The sequence below is a fragment of the Colias philodice genome, chromosome 9, assembly GCF_061535455.1.
Source record: "Colias philodice isolate Cphi_HAF_F1 chromosome 9, ilColPhil1 Martin Lab GWU primary, whole genome shotgun sequence".
Taxonomy (NCBI): Eukaryota; Metazoa; Arthropoda; class Insecta; order Lepidoptera; family Pieridae; genus Colias; species Colias philodice.
The window spans coordinates 4,549,585-4,575,769 of NC_143094.1; the positions used below are offsets into that span (position 1 = coordinate 4,549,585).

General features: G+C 33.2%; 1 protein-coding gene across 1 annotated transcript in view; it reads right to left on the reverse strand.

Moving 5' to 3' along the window:
* Rab26 (RAS oncogene family member Rab26) overlaps window positions 1-26,185 on the reverse strand; it is a 71,721-nt gene that overhangs the window by 39,505 nt on the left and 6,031 nt on the right. The window contains exons 2-3 of the mRNA XM_089699054.1: window positions 14,802-14,960; window positions 12,660-12,770 (exon numbers count right to left, since the gene is read on the reverse strand). Coding sequence (XP_089555180.1) covers window positions 12,660-12,770; window positions 14,802-14,960 — 270 coding nt within the window. The remainder of the gene's footprint in view (window positions 1-12,659; window positions 12,771-14,801; window positions 14,961-26,185) is intronic.

Below are 26,185 nucleotides of genomic sequence, written 5' to 3' on the forward strand. Positions count from 1 at the left end.
ACGGCTTTATAAGAACTAATAATATTTTGCTGTCGCCATATACCTACCTACGTATAAAAGCCACGCGGCTTTATTATTTTGATTTAAAGCTTTTTTCTTTTTATTACAGAAGATAACGAAGAACCTTATACTTCGCTGCCTCTGGAGAAGCTTTCTTCACCTTCTAGCGATATTCAGTCCAAATTACATCTCATTCCACAAGATGCACAGTTTTTATAACGGTCTCATTAGTGATGATGCAATAGAAGACCACATAGATGGACTAGACACGGTGGATTTCGAAATCCAATTTGATGATAACGTCGAATAAACGTCCTATATAAGTATTATTTTATATATTTTATTAATTAAACCTATAATTACGATATTATACCTAAATACATAGTTTCATTTATATCATTAAATCCCTGGGATGTGGTTCCTTTTTGTATAAGAGAAAACCTATCAATTGATAAATGTTAAAAGGAACCACATGCACATTTTCTTAATTATCTAGAAAGTTTAAGAATATTCAGAGCAAATTTATATACACATACTTAAATAAGTAATTTATCAATGAATTTAAATAAAATAAATTTTAATTTTACTTCATCTAACAGAGCTGCAAATGTTTTTGTAAATCCTTTGATATCTCAGAAGTGCGTTTTTGCTGGGTGGTTCCTTTTTGCTTAAATACGGACATTTATATCGGTCAATTAGGGAAAGCTGGCATGTTCACAGTACTCACACTTATGCAATTTCACTTACAGTATGTTCAAAAATAAATGCGACTCTAGTTTCATTTTAGACTTGAATTGTAAAATGGGTGCGTTGTAGATATATATATATACTAGCGGTCCGCCCCGGCTTCGCCCGTGGTACATAATATTTACGTTTTCTCTACATAAGAACCATCCTCGTACTTCAAGGAATATAATAAAAAAAGAATTATCGAAATCGGTTCAGCCGTTCTCGAGTTATGCGCTTACCAACACATTTTGCGATTCATTTTTATATATAAGAAGATATATATATAAGAAGATATATATAAATAATATAATTACTTATGAAAGCTCTCATAATTTACCTGTAAAATTATAATTTAAAAGTAAATCAATTGATGAAGTTAATTATTTATTCTAATAATAATCAATTGGATAAAAGTATTAATAATCATTCAATTATCAAATAATAATTAAATTCCTGACTTTGGTCGAGTAAAGATATCTAAGAAATATTATATTTGTAGTAAGTACGTAATACCTACCAATACGCGCTAACAAATAGGTATGTGTTACATGTTTATTGTATAATTTTCACACTATTGGTTTTAAACTCAAACTCAAACATTTATACAATTAGACTTCTTCTGTAAGCACTTTTGAATCGTCATAACAGTTTAACAGTTTTAACATTTACCACCAATTCAGAAAGCAGTATCTATAGAGAAGAAGAAGAATCTATTTAATCATAATCGTTATCTTCTACTTCACTGTAACTTTCATCGCTCGAAGAACTCGATGTTTCGTTGTCGGAATTTCTTAATGTTATTATAAATGAGTCAGTGTAATTATCTACTTTTGGTTCTAATTGAATATATTTTTCCTCATGTTCTCGCGTCTTTCTCCAAACGTCACTAAACATATCCAGACTAATAGCATTTGCTTCCTTTCTAAATAATTCTTCCACAGTTTTCAAGTTAAAGTTCACATTTTGTAATGCTACTTTCCCTTTAATTATGCCCCATAGTAACTCTATTGGGTTGAGTTCTGGATGGTATGGTGGAAGGCGCAATACACTATGTCCATGATCTTTGAGGATTGCATCAAGTAGGTAAAAATTGTGTATAGTTTGGCTTATTTTTTTTAATAATGTGATAACTCTGATTATTAATTAGTAATTTGATTTTTAAAAAAAAATGCCGATTTTAGTCAAAATTTATATTTTTCTAACAAGATCCTTATCATCCAAATTTCCACCTTGGTGAGAAAAATTGACATTTCTAATGAAAATGAACAAAAAATTAAATGATTTTATTAAATACTGTAAAATAGTCTATAATTCTTCCATTTACTGTATCACAAAATTCTTCATAGATTTTTAGATATTACATCACCCTGTATTTATAAACAATTGCAAAATATGACACATACATAGGCCGGGAGATACTGACACAAAATTTCGGGTCATTTGTAACAGAATGGTGGTTCTACAGAGGTCTTATTACGCAATGACTAAAAGAAAAATGATAGTCAGAACTCAGAACGCTGGTACCGGCGGACTAGTCGCGTGGGCGTTAGTCGAACTCGTCGGATAAATAGCGAAAGTCAAACGATTAGTAACACAAAAATTTTAGAATTTACCGATAGCCCATAAAAAAGATGTAGGCGGTAGTGTCATGCCATACTTTTCCGGTGTAACTTACAGCCCCCCATACCGACGCGATGCGTTGATTAAAAAAAAAAACAATTCAACCATTTGTACCAGGCTAACTTTTGCACAGGTAATCATCATCGTGCAGACATTTACGAAAATCGCCATGTCATACTTTTCGGACGATTCCAAATGGCCACCATACCGCCGAAAATCTGCAAAAAAAAATTTTTTTTCGCCAAACAATTTGTACCAGTATTGCATTTGGATTTTTGGAGAGTATTTGATAAAATGTGACTATTATTATATTTGCCATACTTCTAGTAGGGGGAAAAGTGCTGCCATACTTGAAAAATTAATTTATTCGTCACGTTTCAAAAATACGACTGTACAATACGTAAAATATTTTTTTCTTATTGTAAGATTTTATTCGTAGTTTGAACGATTTGTACCAGTACGGCATTTTTGGAAAGTATATGATGCAACGTGACCATTATTATATTTGCCATACTTTTAATAGAGGGAAAAATTAGTGCCATACTGCTACAAATCGTTCAAACTACGAATAAAATCTTACAATAAGAAAAAAATCTTATACACATTCGCCACCTCCCACAGGTATGGCATTATCACACTTCTATTTATATCATTCAGGAGTTGTTGAAAAAAAAATGTAGGGTGGTACAAATCGTTTGGCGAGAAAAAAAAATTCAAAAATTTGCAGATTTTCCGCGGTATGGCGACCATTTGGAATCGTCCGAAAAGTATGGCATGGCGATTTTAGTAAATGGCTGCACGACGATGGTTACCTGTGCAAAAGTGAGCCCGGTACAAATGGTTGAATTGTTTTTTTAAATCAACGCATTCACGTCGGTATGGCGGTCTGTAAGTCACATCGTAAAAGTGTGGCATGACACTACCGCCTACATCTTTTTTAAGGGCTATCGGTAAATTCTAAAATTTTTGTGTTACAAATCTTTGGACTTTCGCTATTTATCCGACGAGTGTGACTAACGCCCACGCGACTAGTCCGCCGGTACCACTTACCAGCGTTCTGACCATCATTTTTCTTTTTGTCATTGCGTACTAAGACCCCTCTAGACCGCCATCCTGTTACAAATGACCCGAAATTTTGTGTCAGTATCTCCCGGCCTAACATGTGCAATGTGTAAATGTGTTGACGTTCCAGCTCTTCTTAATATACCTATAGCTTCTCGTGACGGGTACTTTAGTAAGCTAGTCGGCCGCCATTACGTCGTGAACTACCGACTGATTAACTGCGTCACTGTTTCACAAAAAATATTTAAAATGCCGTCTTGCGTGGTTTAATGGTGTCGCAACAGTACAATTTTAAATAACAAAACACAAGGGATTACATTCCACAGGGAAGCAAGTTATTTCTTTTATGTTTTAATGACAAAATTATTACGGCAAAATTTATAGAAAAAAAATACAGCCGCCATTGTCATCAGGACAGCTGTTGCCATGGCAACATGGCACACACACATGGATGTTTCGCCGCCATTACTAGGCTTCACTCAATGTTTAGGCGATATACCGTCCGTCTTTTTTTATACGTCCATGGGTATAGGTATTATTTTACCCAAACAATATATTAAATAATCATAGACTCATGTTTAATTTTGCTTAGTTTGAGAGGTTTGAATATTTTTTTTTTACTTTTTTAAGTGGTTTATCAATCAGTTAAAATCAATTAGCTAATTAAGCATGAACACATCATTACACGCATCAAAACAAACACCTTCCAACTGGCCAGTCACAAAAAAAGAAAAAAGTCGTTTTGACAGACGTCACTTTGAAATTTCGAACTTTCCCGCGCTTTGATAGCTCCCGTGGGAGAGCGTCAACGCGCCCTCTTGTCCTATCGCAACTGGTCGTAAATCCTAGACCGCTCCTGTCCCGACTAGGGATGCCCTCCCGGCCTCCCTGCCTCCCTCCCTCCACAGTCCCCTCTCGCGTCGCTCCGGCAACGGCATTGAGCTACGAGCTCCGGTGATACAAATTGGATGCGGTTTGTGCCTGACTAATTATAGGAAAATATGGATGTGCGAAGTGAGTTTGCGGATTTGCAGTTAATATTCGTTTAATGATATTATCTGGCATCTAGAAACAGCAGTCTAATTGACAACCCAGTATGTGTTTCATAATAGTACCTAGTAAGTACTAGGTACTTCTACATAATAGTACCTAGAAGGTTTGTAATTTTGAGATATTATGTTATAATATAACTTATAAATTATAATGAAAGGAAATCTTTAATTTCGGCCTTATAATTTAAAATAGGTACCAACTACCAAGTAATACAAACTTTTCCCAATTTAGGTACATGTCATGTATAAAAGCCATTAATTTATCTTTCACATGCTTCCCTATATTTTTAACAGAAAAACTGAATAATGTTCAAGATTTATTAGTTTAACGAGAAATCAACAAATCCCATACACTTAAAAATATAGCGTCAATGTAAGGAAAATGTAAAAACATTTTTACATTTTCAATTAACTTGTCACAAGGAAAAATGATTATTTCGCCGTCAGTGTTCAATACGCTTCAATAGTTTTAATTCGAGAACGGAAAGGTTTCGCAAAAACGTCAAATTTAAAAATTGCTATAGAAATTTTAACAATGGCGTCCCTGAGGAACTTACGATATTATTTTCGCTTTTGCTTTGTGATATTCGTTTCAGGAAAGCAGAAAATACGCTATGGCTTTGCATTTTTAAATGGAGTCGAGACAGACAAGTCGTTTAAAAATAATGATGTGGAATTTTCAATAAAATTTAGCTTTAATGCTTCATTCGAGACATGTAGGTATTATGTAAACCTGGTAAATTTCTAAAGTTAGCATTTATGCGATTTATTGAATATCTTTTTAATCCGTTAAAATGAACAGGACTGATTTGACTAAAATTATTGAAATGGATGATAATAACCGAGTGTGAAGAACGTGTTGAGGAAGTTACCTATATCATTAAAAAAGTATTTTCGACAAATAAACAGTCACATTAAAAACTAGTCATTATGAAGCAGAAACAAGAAGCGTTTTAAGGATCATTAAAATAATTATTTCGCATAACACAAAGCGATTTACCATAAATTAACCACAAATAAATAATATGCAAATACATTCGCCATTCTCTGAATGCTTTTTGCTGCTCGGATTGTTTTCATTATAAATTAAGCTGCTATAAGCGTTTTAACGTAACCTTAGCTATGGTTTCAAATTAAAATCCTACTGTTAAGTCCATATCTATACATATAATAAAATCGTAGGAAAGTCAAAACTGTACATTGAATATTTTTTTAAAAGAATACATATTCCATGATCTATAATCGATATAGAAGCCAAAAATATAGTTTTTAGAATTTTTGTCTGTTTGTCTGTTTGTCTGTTTGTCTGTTTGTCTGTATGTTTGTCCGAGCTAATCTCGAAAAGTACTGCATAGATTTACTTCAAATTTTGCATGAATATTACTAACAGGTCGAGTGAGGTTTTTTTAAACATATTATCATGCTATCACCTCCGGGGGAGGAGCTGTGAACCTTTACTTTTCTTACGTATTCCGTGTACTACGACAGCGTACAATCTAAAGACTCATGTTTAAATGTTGTTTTTGAGTAAGCCATGCTATTATCTAGCTTTACACTATAAAAACTACGTCATTTACGTAATTTGGGCTGAGAAACTGTTTAATGAATCTTAGTACTATAAAGACAAATTTGATTCAGCGCCATCTATGAGATTTCGTAAAAATCAAATCAATTTACATGTTAACACTACTGAACACAATGTTAAAAATTAATAATTTAAATATAATTATGTTATTTATTTATTTAACTCTTTAACCCATAATAAATCTTCCCTTCCCTATAAGGTGCGCTTATAATTCGTGTGAATATACTACATTTTTAAAAGTGAGGGTAGATGTATATTATTTTAAGTCAAACTTGACACCATTACAGTTAATCTAATATTGATTGTGTTCATTGGTTACATTTTTAAAAATCTTCGTGTTTTAATAATTCGATCACGAGGCGGGACTCTAATACAAAAAGGTTAGTTCGTTGATAATTATTATTCCTTCATCATTTACATGTTGTTAGTAATAATATACTTTGACTGTTAATACTTTTGTTCAGTATTTATCTGTATGATTATTGCTTGGTAATTAATATATTTTCATGTCGTATACCTAATTATAAACATAAGTGTGATGTGAAACTAGCTGGATTTATTTTTACACACTCACAGTCTTATATTTTGTGTTAATGTTAAAATAGTATTAATAATAGTGTAAATCATAATATTTTTTCAAAGTTAAAAATATTTCCTTTTTTCTGATGGTGTTGCCATCGAATTAAACCGCGCTGTCGTTTCGTTCACAAAAAGTCATGTTATTAGGACCGAATATGTAGCCGCCTCAACTTACGGAAACGAGAGTAACCTGCGTTGTCTGTTAGTTATTGTATAGTCGAATTTAACGTTACATGGAAATTGGAATCTAAATATATGTATACCAACTTATATTAAATCTGTAGAGGTCAATTCTGCACATGAAATATATTTCCTAAATAACTATTATTTTTCATATTCGTGAGCAGAACAGCAACTCCATTTTTAAGCTTTCGTCGCGTGTGCGTTCTTAATGCGTGTATCTTAATGGTTAAAGCTACACAGAAATCAAGTATGAAAGAAATGTTCTCCATATTATATAAAAAATATCTCCCGACATCATAAATGTCTATCTTTTATGGTTGAGCTTAGGAGTTCAAAGCTTCCTGATTATATTTGTCTACTAGCTGTCCCCGCGACTTCTTTCGCGTGGAATAGTTACTATGGGACCTATGACCATGGGCTCAGGGTGGGGCAACAATAAAAAATCATTTTTATTTTCATGCTCCCACTCCCGCGCCCACTCGCACTCCCACGCCATATGCCACGTTCAGTCCCAATCCCACGCCCACGCCCACTCCCCTTCACAATTAGTACCTACCAGATCAAAGCCAGGGTAAGCGCCCCACCCAGCCCCACCGTGGCTACGCCCATGCTGAATTACTACTTAAGATACAATTATTGAGTAAATACGTACTAAAGTCCGGTCGCGAAGCAGAAAGAATTTCGTACAATGACCTCTTTACCTACTGACAGTGGTCACAAACATTTTTGAATGAAGTGCAGTTTACATGAAATATTTGGAAGAGAAAATGTTTTTTACTAATTTATTAAATAAATTTCCTCTATTCATTTACAATACTTATTAGTTAGTTACATTTTAACTTTTTCAATAACAACGATATATTATATAAAAAAAGTGTGCGTGTACACACATAAGAAGTGAAACTTCTTTATGACCTTATTTTTCAAAAAATAATGTATGTATGTAGGTACAATATTACAGAAATACGTTATTCTAACACGCGATTTCGACTTAGGCGGATTTTGATTGGACATAAAGAGTTTGAGGTTTATTCTTATAAATTTTGAATTCACAAAATCATAATTGAACACCTGACACCAATCAAGCAAACACAAACCTTACGCTCTCAGGTTAAAGGTTTACAATCCCTAAGGACGGCGGTCATTGCACCTGTGCGAGCAAGACACATTATTTTTACAAGGGAGTGACAGTGACAGGTAGATGTACGAAATTCTTCCTGCTACGCGACCGCATAAATAATTAAAAGAATTGTTATTAAAATTTCTTACTAAACTGAGCTAAAAAACTTACGTACCAAATTATTAAAGAAAATCAAGAAATGAAATGCCTAACCTATACCAAATAGTTACTACATAATGTAATTAAAAATTATGATTAGTATATAATATCGAAAATCAAAAAAGAAATGCCTAACTAATTCTACGTCAAATTTCTTTTAAATTATGTCATATTATTTTTTAGGAACCAGGGGGGGGGAAAGGAGCAAATTCTATTTCCTTCCTTTCTTAAACGGATGTTTTTAATAATCTATGGTGTAGCCACTGATCAGCTTAATCAAATCCAGCAACAAATCCAAATTAGATCTTTCCTGTCTCACGCACGTAACTAAAGGCTGAAGAGAGAGAGAGCACGTAACTAAACCGTTTAGACGAAGAAAAGTGTATAGAAAAAGGAATAAATAATTTCATAAACTTCCCGACGATCTTTAAAAATAAATTATAACTTTCATTTTTTTCATTCCCACTTTTACCCCTATGTAGGTATAATAAGTGGATGAACCAATTTTGATACACTTTATCTAAGAACCAGCGTTGGAAAATATTCTGCCTAACAAAAAAAACCGCATCTAATTCGGTTTACCTGTTAGCCAGCTACGGTGCCATAGACAGACACACACACACACACAGAAATACATAGCGGTCAAACACATAACACCAGTCTTTTTGCGTCGGGGGTTAAAAATATAATACGACATAATTTAAAGGACATTTTATGTGGAAAATTTACCTATACACCAGGGTAGATAATTTTTGAAACAAAAAAAAATCGCAGTAGGATGAAACCCATTAGAAAAGGATATGATAAAAATGTAAGGAAAAATAAATTACGGTCAATCGGAGTTCGGGAAGTGGGAGGGGGGGGAGCTTTTAAGAGAAAAAAATGGTTTCTCTCGATTTCTCGATAATAATAACACCTGCTAATTTTTTTCTACATATTTTAATTGTACAGACATCACTTTTCCACAATTTTATTATATGTATTGCTTCACAAGCATTGGCAGACGACAAGCGCTTGTCGCCATCCGTCGCGATTTGAACTGAGCGTTCCCACGGCATGTGTGCGTATGGCAAGCACTGGCGAGCGACAAGCGCGCCGATTCCCATGGCATGTGGTGTGGTGTGGCGCGGTCGGATTTGTGAAGCAAACATGTCGTGGGAATCAGGCTTTAACTTAATTTTTATTCACCCGCATCAGTGCCACCTAAAAAATCTTTATATCGAAATTCGAGCAAAGTTAAGAAAATGAGAAATAAGAGTTCTCAAGGATCGTTAGAGATAAGAGGCTTACTATTGACCGAAAACAACATGTGTTATGCCGAACCTGAAACCGCTTCACAACGAGAATTGCGGCTCACAGCTGACCGCGAACGGCATGTACTATCCTGTGAGACCGAAACCTTCACTGAGAGGGTATAACGTCTCACAGCTGATCGCAAATGGCATATTGTACTATCCCGTGAGACCGAAACCCTCACTGAGAGGGAATTACGTCTCACAGCTGATCACGATCGTCATATTTTATCTCGAGAATCTGAAACTTTTACTCAATATGAAGACCGTTTGACAAATAATAGGGTGCACCATAATATTATTCGATCTCTCGAAGATGAACATGAGCATAAGCAATGACTAGAGTAGGGACGCGAATATTACCATTATTTGAGACAAGAACGATTAATAAGTTTGTTTAATGAAAGATTAAGAATTGAAACTATTGGTCTCTTGAAACGGACGAATAGCGAGAGGCCCGTCTTACTGCAGACAGATTTCGACATAGTCTTAATGACTTAGAGGTAAACATAGAAGATCAATCTACAAATTCGGTGGTGTGGTCCGACAAATATAAAAGTGGGTTTGCTTATAACCTTACAATTGATTACCTACAGATCATCTTCTGTATAGGCGATATTAACGTAGTATGTTCTTTTTGTAATGCTTTAAAGTGGAGTAAGGAGTCGGCTTTCGTTTGAAGATACGCCGGAACCTTTGAAATCACTACTTTTAAGTTTTAGAGGAACATGTGCAATCTAAACAGTTCTTAGACAATATTAGCTCTTATAGTATTGCGTTTTAAATGATCCTTTGGTGCTCAACAATTATCAGATGCTCCTTTCATTCTTACTTTTAAGATACAAGGTCAAGTTTATCATTTGATAGGATCCCTTTTGCCTGAAGGCCAACCTAAGTTTCTTTAAATATATTTTGTATTCGACTACGACGAATAATCGAATACAAGAAATCAATATTTCTCGAATTTAAAACTGAACTCATTTCACAATTTTAGAACATGTTAATTCATCAGGTTAATCCGTATATATGCGTTTTAAATCGACATTAGAAGCTTTTCCTCAAGATGGTGATATTAATATAAAATTGGTATAAATGCCGATAGACGGAAGTCTATCAGCACTCAGGAATTCCCTGAGCGTGTTATAACGCCCAGGCCACAGTATTAAAATTTTTCCTACAGTAGGGTGACGAATGTATTTTCGCATAGCAACGGAGGGGAACTCGTGGGGGGTAAAGTGACGCGGGCCACGTACCACAAACATGCTTAGTTTGTGGTACCGAGCGCGAAAGAAAGTCATCGTGTTTTTAGTAAAGTTACTATGTAAACTAACGTAATTTATTACTTAGGTACATATTCTATAATGGTGCGCTCAAACTGTTAATCTACATTTAATTTAGATTATTATTTTAATTACTAAGAAATGTAGAATTTAAATCACATTCATTCATGTTTTCCTCAGATATTCGATGTCTATGATTTTCGATGATTTTAAGATTTTCTTATCAGAGTATTCAATTTTAATGTAGTTAAATTTTATAAGAGACAATTAAGAACATTCAAAAATAAAGTGTCACGTATTTTTTTTAAACGACGAATGACGAAAAACGACCGAATCGCGGACGAAGTCGCGGGCAACAGCTAGTAATTAAATAAAGTAATAATTATACTTATTGCTTAATATTATTTTATAATTTAAAAAATTCATACCGTTGAAGAATGAAGAGTTTAAAAATATGTTTATTAATTATTACCTATCTTGTATAATCCACACAATTTTAACTAGGTCATAAATTCACCCCGATATTTGCAAGACAGCCCAAATTGGAAAATTTTAGTTAGTACCTATTTGTTCATTTAATATAATGTATCATACACATTACATTATGTAGGTATGTAGTAGATATGTACCTATAGTAATTATGTATGAGCACACACGTTACCCGCATAAGGAGCTTTATAAGTATTTAGTAATCTGTGGCTTTATGGTACCCTAGTACTTAATCCTTCCTGCAGGATAATGTTCTCACTAGCCTCTTTGATAAAAGTCATGTCAATAAACTTCTTAGTCCTTACAAATATACTTTAACTGTAAAGCTGGCAGCATCATAATAAATAAAACTTTGCTAAAGTACGAGTTTTGGGTTGTTAATTTTTAGCCCTCCGGCAAAGTTGGGGATATTTATTAAGAAAATGCTTTACCTTACTATGTCGCGCTAAACTTTATTAATAAAAATATTAATGTCACAAGAATATTTATTAAACGGTATAACTTGTTATTTTCAAACTGAGATTTTACATCAAGTACAGCGTCTGTTATTTGTAAAAAAAATTGTATTTTAAATGTGTAATGTTTTTTACACATTTCCATCCGTGTGTAATTTGCAAAAACGTAGATACCTACTGTTTACAAAATTATGCCAAAGCATTGAAAGTTGAAAGGAGGAAATTTAGAGGTTTTTTTTTATCCGTAGCTTTAATAATGGTAAATTATAGCTTATTAATTATTATATTATTTTCTTACCTACCCGTAGGTCAAGTAAAGTTTAAATCTCATTTATCAAATAAACTAGGGAAGGCTACACAAATGAAATGCTCGATTAGGTACAATAATTATTGAATATATTTAATACGATGGAAGAAAATATAATAAGCTAAGTCTTAATGGCTCTTTTTATCATTAATTAATGTAAGAAGCCGGCAATATCCAAGTAAGGGATAAAATTAGAAAGATATGGGATCCTCGCTAAAGAAAGAAAATAAATATGGCCGCTTTTTGATAAAACACATATTGCCAAATTACTTTCCTTAATAAAAATGTTAGCTTATAAAATAGACAGATCGTTTTTTCTATGCCTATTTGAGTGGTCTAAAGAAATTAAATTACTTGCGTAATATCAAAAACTTGAATTAAACAGTAATATGATAACACACCTTCAAACACATTACCTAATAAAATAAAATTATTATGATTTAGATAAAATTACATCACATGAAAGATGAATCAGGGGCCGTATTATGACCTGTTGTTTCCAGGCAGATTACGCCGTGAATTGAACTGACTGGCAAATTCATATTATGATCGCAATAACCAGCCATGGTTAACTGACTGGGAATAAGAGGTCATATACGGCTCCAGAACTGATAAACTGCAGAACTGCGAATCCTTATAATCATCTAACAGATCCATATAGGTCCAAAATAATAGCATAGAAATCAAAAGGTACATCAATATCAAAAGACACAACTAATTCCTAACTAAAAATGCCATTTCACTTACCGTAAATCCGATGCCCACGGTAGCGGAGAAATTCCCCGGTTGAAACTTGCCGGTCTCAAACTGTACCAATAACGATGTCTTGCCCACTCCACTGTCCCCCAACAATATTGTCTGCGAATTCAAAGGATTATTACTTTCTGACTTAATGAATCTGCATTGGTTTATTAATATCGAGTTGCGGAATGTCTTTAAAGTTAACAATCCTGCTGATTTTGGCCGATCTGGTAATTATTCAAGGAGCAGGTATTGTTACAATGAGGTATACTTATCTGCTGTTAGTAGACAACATTGTCAATTCTTTAAAAATGGATCAACTTATTGATTAAATAATATGACTAAATAATATCGTGGTCGAAATTTTGAACGTAGTCCTTCAAAAACAAAATTAAGATTTTGTATCCGACTATCGGTTCGAAATAATAATGGTGAATTTATTCAAGTTCAAATAAGAAACAAAGTCACATAAAACGTAAACAGACTAAATATTTCTGCTCCCTCTTGTTAATTAAAAACAACATAAGCCTTGTATAACATATTTAATAACTTCCCGCTTTCAGAACCATTTCACGTTCTGTTAATCTCGAAAAGACACATAATAATTATGTGATGTTTCATTTACATATAGAGGGTATATTTATGTTAAAACTGGAGTATTTGTCTCACAGAAAACCAAGAGGCGAACATGAATTCCAATGGTAGTGAATACACAGTTCTTATCGAGATTACTTTTTTCTTGAAGGCTCTTGAAATAAGGTTTGCGAACGTTTAGGGTACGCGCAGACAGAGAGCGTTCTGCGTTCCGCGTTCTGCGTTCTGCGTTCCGCGTTCTTTGTAATGTGAAGGATCTATAGCGCCGGCGCACACAGAACGCAGTTAGACCGCGGCGGTCATTCGGAACGCTTGCGTTCTCGCGTTCTCTGTACAGAATTACAAAGAACTCGCGTTCTCGCTATGGCTGGTCCGTCTTCTCCAATTGGTATCTTGTTTTTCTATTTCAGATTTTACATAGTCATGTAACTCATTGAAGCTATTTATTGACATTCGAAAATAAATATAAAATCTCTCTTCATCTTGAAGCAGCTCAGGGATAAGAATACTAAATTCTCCCATATCATCTCGTTTCGTGTTGATAGGGTGTAGCCAACATTTTCTACTTTTTTTTGACTCCTCTAGACTCCACAAAAGCAAGGCTTCATCTTCGGAAGATGAACTTTCGAGAGACATGTTTCACGTGCGGAGAGTCGCGAAATAGAACGCAAATATCTTGAACGTGCTCCTGTGTGCGCTAGAACGCAGAACGCAGAACTGACGAACGCAGAACGCAGAACGCGGAACGCAGAACGCTGTATGTCTGCGCGTAGCCTTATTCGCTTCTAGATTTCTTCATGAATAATAATCAAGATTTTGCGTAATATCGTAAGGGACCATTTTTCTGAGAATATATTTTCGCTATATTTTATTTTATTTGATTGAATTTTATTTACAATGTCCTGTGATTATGAGTTCTATGAAGAATATTTCTTAGTAGATAATAAATACCTAGGTACATATTGCCGTATAAATGTACTTTTTTGATCGATTCAGTTCGGACAAAAGATAATAAATAAATAAACCTACTGTGCCATTGGTTTTTATTACTGCCTAGACTATTCATGTCAAAGAAATAAGTAGCTAAGCTGGAGACATTTATCAATAAAATTATATTTATATACCAGGTAGGATTAAAGATACAATTTGGAAATGAAAATACATGTCATATATATTGGTAAATTAATAACCTTCCCGATATAAATATTTGGTAACCCGCGCAATGACCATTCAACATGACTCTTATTTTAGTTATATCAGAGAAAAAAATAAATGACCAGGTTTGTCACTCGGTAATCAATACAAGAGATTCATCGGTGGCTTCAATGAATTTTTTTATGTTTATTATTTTTTCCTGAGAATAGCGCGTTAAAACAAAATCTTAACTAATATTAAAAAGCGTTTGTTTGAACGCGCTAATCTCGGGAACTACCATTTATCGAGGAAGGCTATAGGCATATAATATATCATCTCGCTAAGACCAACAGGAGCCGATCACTGCGGGTAAATCCGCGGAGCACAGCTAGTGTTCTTATATAATTAGTATAGAGCTACCTTATGTATAGGAATGTCATCATCCACCAGAGTACGGGCAGGTGACTCAATAGGCCGGTAATCTCGATAACCGGTAGGGGAGGGTGTGGTCCGCTGGATCGGCGCTCGGAGCTCGTCTTCGAACACGTCGTCAGACATGCTGTCGTCTGTGCCCATGTGCTGTACACAAAATTATCTTATTAAAATAATTAGTAAGAATTCTTCTGATATGATCAAAAAATGGCGATGCATTTTTAAGATTGCATCAGTATTCAGTGCATCACACTGTTTTAAGGCCACTTTAGTTAAAATTCTCAATTACCATTCTTTTATTTTTATTTTTTAAGTTTAGGTGATACAACTTACATACGAAGGCGTTGAAAAAGATCGACTTCGATTTTTAAGCGTAAAGCATGAAATAACTTCATAAAAAGTTTAAAATTTGTTATCGCAATGACAGAAGTTTTAAAAAATATTTTCACCGTTCACCAAATAAATTTAAAATTCAAATATGAAATTTCAACTTTCTTCTGAGAATTTTATGTATATTCTTTGTAGATTAGACTGTTCATTAACATGAGTTTAAACTTTGATAACAAAAATAAAATAAACAAAATAATTTTAAGTCTAGACGAATATTAGAGTTCAAATGTCTACTATTAGCCCTAATGAATCTCCTAGATTTAGATATATAGGATTGTGTTGATGAACGCTTGTCACAACATGACGTAATTATATCGTATGCAATCAATAGATTAGTATTTAGTGACGAGTGATGGCCTATTGTTACAGATGTAATCATGACATCTTGTGCATTCTGTGTTGAGCAATATCCGATTAATATTAACAAATTCAATGATTGTAATTTATATTGTTATATTTTTTATTATGCACATCTACCGACCCTTTTAATTTTGCAACCGGAATATATGACGTTTCTGAAACTTATTAAACCACAAAAAAACCTACACAATAGAATTAAGCATGCTACGTAAACAACGTGTTTAAATTTAAACTATGTCTTCACAATGTCTATCCCAGAATAATATTAAACGCGGTTTTGTACTGACACTTTAGAGCCACGTATTCAACAGACGTTTATCCTGTGTGTTTATCTTTTCTCTAATATATCTGTGTACTACAGAAAGGTAAAAAACTATTATAGTCAATCAAACAGAATGTTAAATGGCAGTTGGCACATCACCTAGATTAAAACATAGGTTGATTGTGCCAAATAAAATTGTTTGTCTGTCTAACGAACAGTCCGTTAGACTGTTTCTTGTATGTACTGATAACTGATTCTTCCAAATATAGATTTTGGACGTATTTTTTTACTGTGTCTTACTAGACATGGAAGCTAAGGAAAAGTAGAAAACATAGGATTTTACCTGTTCCGAACTGAAGCAATTATAATAATATGTTTGATGCTGAAATAAACATGGCCAAATTTATTCTGTTCTTTTCTCCGGTTGTTGCTCTCATCTTTTATTTTAAAAGCGCTCTTTGAAGCCGGTCTCAAATAGAAAGTGGCTTTACTTAATTGTTTGCGTTGGATCAAATTTCTTTTCGTTTTAAATATTTCTTTTGGGTTTCTTCCACCTACACTAAACTTCGGTTCAACCGCTGGTTAATTGGAGAAATCAAAATAGACTGAGGTTTGATTGGTATCTCAAGTTTTTTTTTTGATGGTTTAAATAAAACCAGTAATAGTTAATTCTTAAATTTCAGTGTCAATAAACGTGTTCAAATTAGACTTTAATTTTTAGGTAGGAGTTAAACTGAAATGTCACACAAAATGTAGTATTACATACTTCTATATCCTTGCTTTTTAGTTCAAGCTACCAGCTAACTCAATATGAAAATAATGTTTCTATGATTTAATCAAGCGAACCACCAGCGACATAAAAATAGTAGACGCATTTTATGAAGAGAGGTGGATTGAATAATAATCAAGTTTGTTATACAATATACGGGCTTATGACGTCATCAAGCCCATCAGCCCGTGTGGAACATCAAAGGCATGTCTGGCCCATGGTATTAAACGAGGGCAAATAATTTGCGACACAGTTTAATATCCACTTCAATGGAAATTCGCGCTTATCTCTTGAGCCGCACGAGTGAATATGGCACGTGTGTTTCCCATCTATATTGAATGTGTTGTGTTGATGTAAATCCATCAGTTATGAATTGATGCATCTATCGTAAACATTATTATGTTTAATTATAATTGATAGGTACAGGTGTAGGTAGTGCGAATAAATGCCATTATTATTTGTTTTAATCGCTTATAGTCATTGTTTATAATATTGCTGCAGTGGGGTTTTAGTCGGTAAGAATCCGACATATAAACCCACGGCTCCTTCCCCGGGGGCCGTGGGTATCTATGCAAGATTTCCCCACTTTAAAAAAAAGGTAATTTAAAAAATAATACATAATACGATGTGATTTTTTTTATGTTTATGGAACGATGAACGGCTAACAACCCCGGGTCCATATTTACGAACGACTTTTCGACCGGAAAGGTTATTGTTGTGAATTGTGATTGAATTTCAAATGATAATCTCATACATATTATAATATGGAAATGTAGGTATCAATTGTGTTCTGAAAATTCTTTTGTGAATATGGCCCCTGAAATCCTATTTTGTCATTGTTCAGTCGCGCAGTTAAATCACATTCACTATGTATATGTCTATTAAATACTTATTTAAGTTACTTAACTTAGCCGTAAATAGGTATATAACAAATAGTAAGTGCTTTTCAGGGGCTGAAAGTTGATGCTTCACGGCCAATAAATTTGATATGGCCATACGGCGCCTCATAATACGTACAGAGCTCGTCTTTTCTTACTTCTTTACACGCAAATGTTATCTACTTTTTTAGATAAATGATATATTTTAAGTACGCAAAATGTATTTAATGCAAAGATAATAGACGTGGCCCGCTCCTTCACGCATAGTAAAACCACGAGAAATTATAACTTGGTTTTTAGGAGATGATTTTGACGTGACAACGTCTTATAATTCGATAGAGCCGGTTGCACGCACGAAAAAACATGACTCATGCGGCGTTCCGCGTTACCTCGCTCTGAGGCGTTCCATGTAAGGCTTGAAGTGCAAGCGAGAGCGCGGAACGAGCGACAAAGAAGCACAATCGGACGTTGTCACGTTCAACTATGGTCAGTAAACCGACTTTACAGACAACCAATTTTTTTTAAACTATAAAAACTCTCTGGGTCTTCTTTTCAAAATCAAATCTATGGATTATCCGTGAAATAAATTGAAATGTTTTCGCGTTTATAATATTGACACAAATAAGGAAGTCTTTAATATTATTTGTGAATCAACTGTTCAAAATCAAGATTACATAAACTACTAAGACAAATTACCGCTAGGCGGTATAGACCTCCAATATTTATTACTCGAGATAAATTACTACAAAATGTCACAAAACACCCTTAACCGCAATAATTAACGAATTTACATATAAACTAGGATATGAGTAGTTGTATAAATGATATTTATGTGCACATGTAGATATTCATTAAAATAGACACCGCAAACAGACTGTTTAAACTAAAGTAATTATTGTGCTAGTAGATATTAAATTATTAATTTCGCTCTATGTTTATCACTTTATGCTTTTTTTATGCAGTATGTTTGCAAATTGACATGATTTGTAATAGTATAAAATATAGGAATAACATGAAATGCCGAAATCTATACGTATATGTATAATAAATCTTTAGAAGGGTCAATTCTGTACATTGAAAATATTGAAAAAATAAATAGCATGGGGTGTTACTGGATCGATACCAAATCCAAATATGTGATTAAAAATTTTTTTGTCTGTCTGTCTGTATGTTCAGGCATCACGTGAAAACTATCGATTCGATTTCGATGAAACTTGGTATAATTATACCTTATTAACCTGGGCATAAAATGGGATACTTTTTCCGTCCGCGCGGACGGAGTCGCAGGCGGAAGCTAGTTTTTAAATAATTTTTTAAATATTTAAATAAATATTTCAGGACAAATATTCACACACGGCACGATCTGATCCCATACTAAGCTTTCGCTTGTGTTATGGAAAACAGATGGCTGATAAACATACATATATAATTTTTAAATAAATACTTATATAGATAATATAATATAATAAATACTTATATAGAAATGTACGATAATTTGAATAATTTTGGTGCAGACGCAACTTCTTTTTGTCTTTTTTGTTAAAAAGAAAATTATCGAATGGAAAAAAAAAACTAGATCGCATCCGGGGCGCGGCTATAAATAAAACTAAAAAGTTGCTGCTTTGTTGACAGGAAGTCCTGCGTTTATCGCTATTTCCACGTTGAACATAATATTTAAATAGGTATATTGTATATGTATATAGTATATTTTTTAATAAGAAAACCAATTTTTAGTTAGCAATAAGATGTGTCCTTTGTTTGCGCTGGATTAAATTTCTTTTAGTTTTAAATATTTCATTTAAGACGGGTTTTTTCTGATTACTAATTTCGTTGTTTAATAAAATTATTTATTAAACAACGAAAATTGTGTGTGAGTTTTAATTTATCATCTATTGATAATGCTCAATAGCATCGTTTTTAAATAAATTATAAAAAGCTGTGGAATATAGAACCTGCATCTTTGAAGTTGGTTAAAAACAGTGGCGATGTTATGCAAATGCTTTAGGTGTCCCATTTCACTATCTCGATGTTATTCTGCACACGATATCGGTCCCATCCCCAAATATGGGGTACGTGGGGCTTATCTTATATATAAATATATCTAGGGTTGGCACTTATAGAGTTAATTAAATAATTGTTTAATTCGTTTTATTCATTTATAATGTATAAAAGAAATTAAACTATTACTAATAACACTTTAAACTGGTTTGATATTTATTTTTCATATTGCTTAAGTTTTACTACTTCTGACAATCTGGAATTGAAAAGCCATTAAATATTAAGTTCAATTTTTTCCTATATTAAAAGGGAAAAGTACCTACTTACATACTTTTCCCTTCGTAATGCATGAAAAATAATTCAAATACCAAAAGGTACTTACTTATAATTATTAGTATTAATTTCCATACATCATCAGATACAAACATGTTTTAAAGTATAATTATGACCACAGAAAAAGTATCGTGTGCAAAACACAATTTAAAATTTCCATCATAATCAAATTGAAAACTAAATTAGTGACAGCCCTACTAGAAAGCGACCCTTTCTATTGTTACGTGGACATGTCACGGTTCGTAATTATACGATGTATTGTGTTATATTCTTGAGTACATAATACAATATTTTTATTCCCAAGCATTTTATGCTTTTATAAAGAAAATGGAAAAATAATTTCGCAATTACGCTGAGTACCTACTGTTTGATTTGTAACATCAAACATTTCTTCAGAAACAATTATTTCTGTTTTGTTTACTTCCAGTATCTATACATATAATAATATGAATTTAATAATCAAAATATTAACGTTTAACTTAAATAGGCCACCGTCACCAGTTCCTCTAGCTCATGTGTTATTCTGGATGGCATATTTGCCATACGTTTTATGAAAATCTGTTCAGTAGTTTAGGGTATAGTGTGTTTAATAATATTTTCCATACATTCCAAAATACATAAATAGTTACTATCTAGGTACCTACGTAAGTTGTACCTACCCAAACAAGATGTGACACAGTCAAAGACGTATTTTTTTTGTTTTCAATTAATTATACCTGTTTACCGTTTCATATGATTGTTTGAATTTTAATATAGGTGACTTGAATTCTTAAAGAATCACTAAAGAGGAAGAATGACTAATAACTTTTTGTCGTGAAACAAAACTTAAAGGGTGTGAAATAGGGCATGGAATGTGAGGAAGGGTGAGACGATAACGTCAAGTGGGTACGGGAATAGACGCGAGACGCGGAATTTTATTATGATTTTCTTTTAATATATTATGAAATTTATAAGCAACTGTTCAGTACGAACATACCTTAATATGTTATGATATCCTAGTATTTTGATAAAACTGTTGTATGCTACATTCATACATTACAAGTATTTTATTTTAAGTTTTTAAAATTATATGTTTTAGTTCAAGTAGGTACATATCCAACAAAATTCTATAATAATTATTTATTGCCAATTTTTTTAACTGTTTCACACTTTTCACATGACCTACAATAACTCTCTCTAAGAAAAAACAGAACTTTAAACAATATAACTTGCGATGAAAAACTTTCATGTCAGAAAAAAGACGCGTGAGAAGAAATATATTTGTTTTATCAGAACCTGTTTCAGTTCTTACGCAAGCTAAAACTTATGTGACGTACATAGTTAGCGACGAATATGACGCAAATGGTATACAGGGTGTAATCGTTAAGTGTGCACAGGCGATTATTCCGTAACTATTACAGATATCAAAAAACTTTAAACTGATATCGAAAGTACTTAACCTAATGAGTAAAATGGCCATAATAAATTTTTAAAAATAATACGAGAAATATCTAAAAAATTAACTTTAAACCCTCCCATACATTTAGTATGAGATATGAATATCCCATGTACATGGGTTGATCCAAAAGTAATGATAATCAATATTAAACAAGGTCATTACAGTTAAAATAATTAAGTATTTCTCTAGATAGTCTTCTAACTAGATAATATACTTCGATATTTTTTTTCCTTAACTTAGAAAAAAAAAAAACTTTGACTTCATCTACAAAAACCCCTCAAAATCGGCCATCACTTCGCTGTCGTCTTAAAATTTCTTGTATCGACGGTGTTTCTTGTGCCGAGGAAAGAGATAGAATTAACTAGGAGCTAGATCTTACAAACAGGGTGGGTGTTCAAGCATTTTCAATGCCGATTTTTGATTGGCAGCCATCGCAACTGACGCTTTGTGATCTGGTGCGTTGTCTTGGTGAACCAACATTCAAGACCGAAGTTTGCCATGTCTCTTTTTCTTACTAACTACTACCCGCAATCTTTTAATTTGGCCTGTGTAGTAAGAGCCCTGTGTAGTAGTGGCTACCTTCTTAAAATATTCCACATTTCTTCAGCGTCCCAAAAAACTACGGCATTAATCTATCCCACTAATTTTCACTTTGAAAATCTTCACCGTCACTTTGGAAGCTCGCATCCAGGCCATTGATTGTTTCTTGGTTTCAGCATAAACATGGTGAACCCAGGTAACGCCCATGGTCACAAATCGTGACAAAAAATTATCCTGATCTCATTAAAAATTTAGAAATTCACCCTCTAAATGTCGAATCGTTGTTTCTTCTTTTCGTCGGGAAACATTCTGGCTCGCACTGTTCACATTAAAATTAATGTTAATACTTGGAAACGTGGCCTGTAGATATAATTTTTTTGTGATAACTTAGTGATTACATGAGCAAGCATAAAACATTTATTTTATATTTTTATGTGCACAGGAAATACCCAATTATCATTACTTTTGGATCAACCTATACATTTAATATGAAAGATTTTAGCTTTTTTTTTGTTTTTTTGGTTTTCTGCTTTAATTACTTCGCAAATTTGGAGGAAAGTTCATTTAGAAACTGTAAATAGACCTCCTCATTGTATTGCACAATAAGGACGTCACTTCGAAAATCTACTATGAATACAAAATGTATGGGAAATAAATTGTATGGGAGCGTTTAATGTAACATTTTTGGTTATTTCTCGTTTTATTTTTAAAAATTTATTATGGCCATTTTACTCATTAGGTTAAGTACTTTCGATATCAGTTTAAAGTTTTTTGATATCTGCAATAGTTACGGAATAATCGCTTGTGCACACTTAACGATTACACCCTGTATAATTGCGTTTGCGAAATAATTCAATGACGCCTACATGGCAATCTTTTTGATGAAATTTGCTCCCCAGAGACGCGGGAATAACGAATGATAGCAAGATGAAGGTTCAAAATCCTATTATTTTGTGAATAGCGCTTCGCCCGCGGCATGCCGTGCATTTTAAGTATAGTCAACTCATCTAATTCTGTGACAAAACAGAATATGAAAAAAAAACAGGTTAAACTTTATAAATTTTATTTTTATTTTTAATAGGAACATTAATCAATCTTCTATTTATCAAATGGAGCAAGTGTAATCTTAACACATATGAATTAACTCAGCGTAAAATGAGCTTAATCAAACCGCGATGACTTGTCTAATTCTGTGACAATCACCATAATTCGGTGATAGTGCTTCTCTAATTCTGTTATAACCGAATTAAGTGAGTATTTATTATTTTTTAACACAAAAGTAAAAAAAAAATACAATTAATAAAAATATAAACATATTGAAAGTAATAATTATGTATTTATTTATCAATGAGAAATTATCAAAAGAGGGGAACCATAAAAAATTAATATTGGACATTATAATTGTTTGTGTGAACAGTGTACAGACTCATTTTTGACTGCAGAATATTTTGAATTGCGGATGTCAGCGTTGTTTCATTATATTTTCTATTTTTATTTTTGTCTTCCTCCATGCTGTCTAAAATAAAAAAAAATAACTCACTTAAATATGTGATAAAAAAAATAACGGACTTTTTTAAAATGCTTGAAAGCGATCCTACTTTTAAACCTGAGTAAAAATAAATATTTTCTGACTTAAACGACTAACGTATACGTACTAAAAACAATTATTTATACACGAATTGAAAATAATAAAAATTTGCTTGGTTAATTCGGTGACACTGTTTTGAGTTGCAATCTTGAAAATCGTTAACTTTTTGAACCCAGGAAATAAGGTATTATGCAAAAACAAATGAAAAATTACTAAAACCTTTATCGGTATCAACAAGCATATGTTTTTAACAATTAATTGTCAAAGTATCATGAACTTACACTCACCTTTTCTATTTAAAATTAATTAAATAATGACAGCACAGTTGCACGCTACCGGTGAAACGTCAAACATGGCGGGCGCAGTGACAAATCTCGTGATTCTTACTATCTCACCCGCACGATTTTAACAAAAGTTTGTACACGAAAAGAAGCTTTATTACCATACCATAGGGTTAATTTTAATGTATTGGATTTTCCTCCTATAACGCTATAAAAGAGTCCAAACGTTGTATCTCCGAATTAAGTGAGTCACATAATTAGGTGAGTTTACCCTATCGCGTGAAATTCACTTTCGAGTTTCATTTTTGAAAAAGTAGCCTACATTTAACTTAACTTTTCCTCTTATAGACTTGGAAGATTTTATCAGAATATACCGTGTTAGTTCACTTTAACCAACAAGTTCTACAATGAAGCATGGCTATGTCTTCAAAACAAATTTTAAATAAGTTACACATTTCTATTTATTTTGCCCAAATAAATTCAGTCCGTGTAGGTAGGTATACTTTAATATCTAGACATTGTCTGAAAGGGACACTGTTGGATCTAAATTCAAGGCCAGATAGCTTTAGGCCTTTTCCCCGAGAATTCTTTCGATAAAATAAAATTTAGTATCTACGTATAGTACCTATTGGATCAGTTTAATAAAGAAGAGTACCGTGTTTGTATTTTTTTTTACTTTTTACTGTATGTAATTTAGAAGTAAATTATTTAAATCACCCTTTTAACGTCACAAAACAAATGTCTGACCAATGCTCATTGTAATTAGCTGCCGCGGTTTTGGTTCGCCGTAAATTAATTAAACAGTGACATAGCCCATACATATTGGAGTGTATGGTCTCTTTTTAATTGCTTTTTTCTGTTTTATTTAAATAATCATTTGAGAAACTAAGCAGGAATTGAGAAAACTTTTTCAATTTTTGCGAATTTCAATAATTTGAAATACATATCATTTCATTCACGCCCGTAGCACACCTCCGCTGCAGAACTGTAACAGCGGAACCGCAGTAGTTTCGCTCTGTCTTGTCCCGTGTACGAGAAGCGGAACAGTAGTGAAACTGCCTGTTCTAACACATACATCTAACTATTTTTTATCTCTTTCTTCACGCGGTTTCGCCGATCTCTACTAACGCCAGCCACACTACCGCGCTCACGCCGCTATTTGTTTGCGGTGCCGCATTGTTTTCGCGCGTGTTTGTCAAAACCGACAAAAATAAAACGCGGAACTATATTGTTTTTGTAAAAGAGTATGTAAATCATCAAAACTCTGAGGGGTCATTCTAAAAAATGTATAGAAACGATCTTCATGGGACTCGAGTTCTTTACATCTTTCTTTTTTTATTAATCTCATGCACCCAAATTCTACGAGTTTTATGTCTTTTCAAAGTTAAAGTCCACAATAATATTTCTTCTTCCTCTGACTCCGATAACGACGACATTTCGCTTCGATCGTTGCTTCTTGACCACATTCTTGACTGACTCGCATGAGGTTCGCCGATGCCGGTTCCACTAATCAAACTACACTTGATCACAGCGGAATTCATCTAGCGGTTCCGCGGTCATGGTATCGCAGCGGAGGTGTGCTACGGGCGTCATACGTACTACAAGTAAGTGATACATGGTGATACTATTATAAACTTCAAATGTACGAATTTTTTATTTTAAGTCGATATAGACTGGGGTAGGCCTTCAAAAATAATAAAAAGATAAAAAAAATCGCAGTCGGATGAAAACCATAAGAAAAGCAGGGGAATATGATGAAAATAAAAGGAAAAATAAATTATGGTCAATCCGAGTTCGGGAAGTGGCCAGTGGGAGGGGAGAGCTTTTAAGAGAAAAAAATGGTTTCTCTCGATTTCCGACAAAACTACAAGTCCTACGGAAAAAAGTTCAATCGCAAAGTTGTAGGTAATAAAAAGTTCTACAACTTTTGTATTTACAATTTTTTCACATAACCTCAAAATTTAGGTGAAAAATTTAAAAAACCAAGTTTTTGGTTTTTTATTTTTATCTACTTCAAAATTTATTTTTTTTCTACGAAATTTGATCGAAACTTACTTTATTATGTCCCAAATACACTGTAATTTATTTAATTGAAAATATTTATTTTTTAGCCTTATTTTGAACTAGCGACCCGCCCCGGCTTCGCACGGGTGCAATGCTGATACTAAATACACTACAGAAAAACTTTTAACGTTGTATATAAAAACATAGCGGCCCGGCCGGCCGGTACCGCTGCAAACGGTACGTCCCGCAATTTTTAAATCTGTAATATCTTCGAAAATATTCACTTAAATCATACGGTGTAAAGGGCCATATAGATCTATATTAAATGAACAATGTATTCAAGGTATTTAATTGGTTATGGATTAATGCCGTATTGGTTTAAATCGCTTCGAAAATTAGCCATTATTAGACGTAAAAAGTAAATGACAAAAAAAAGTTATTGTGGGTAATCCATAAGAGATAGACATATGCCATCGCGGACTTTTCTGTAGACCTTTTCAATGTGTACAATACTTAGTACATTATTTTGAT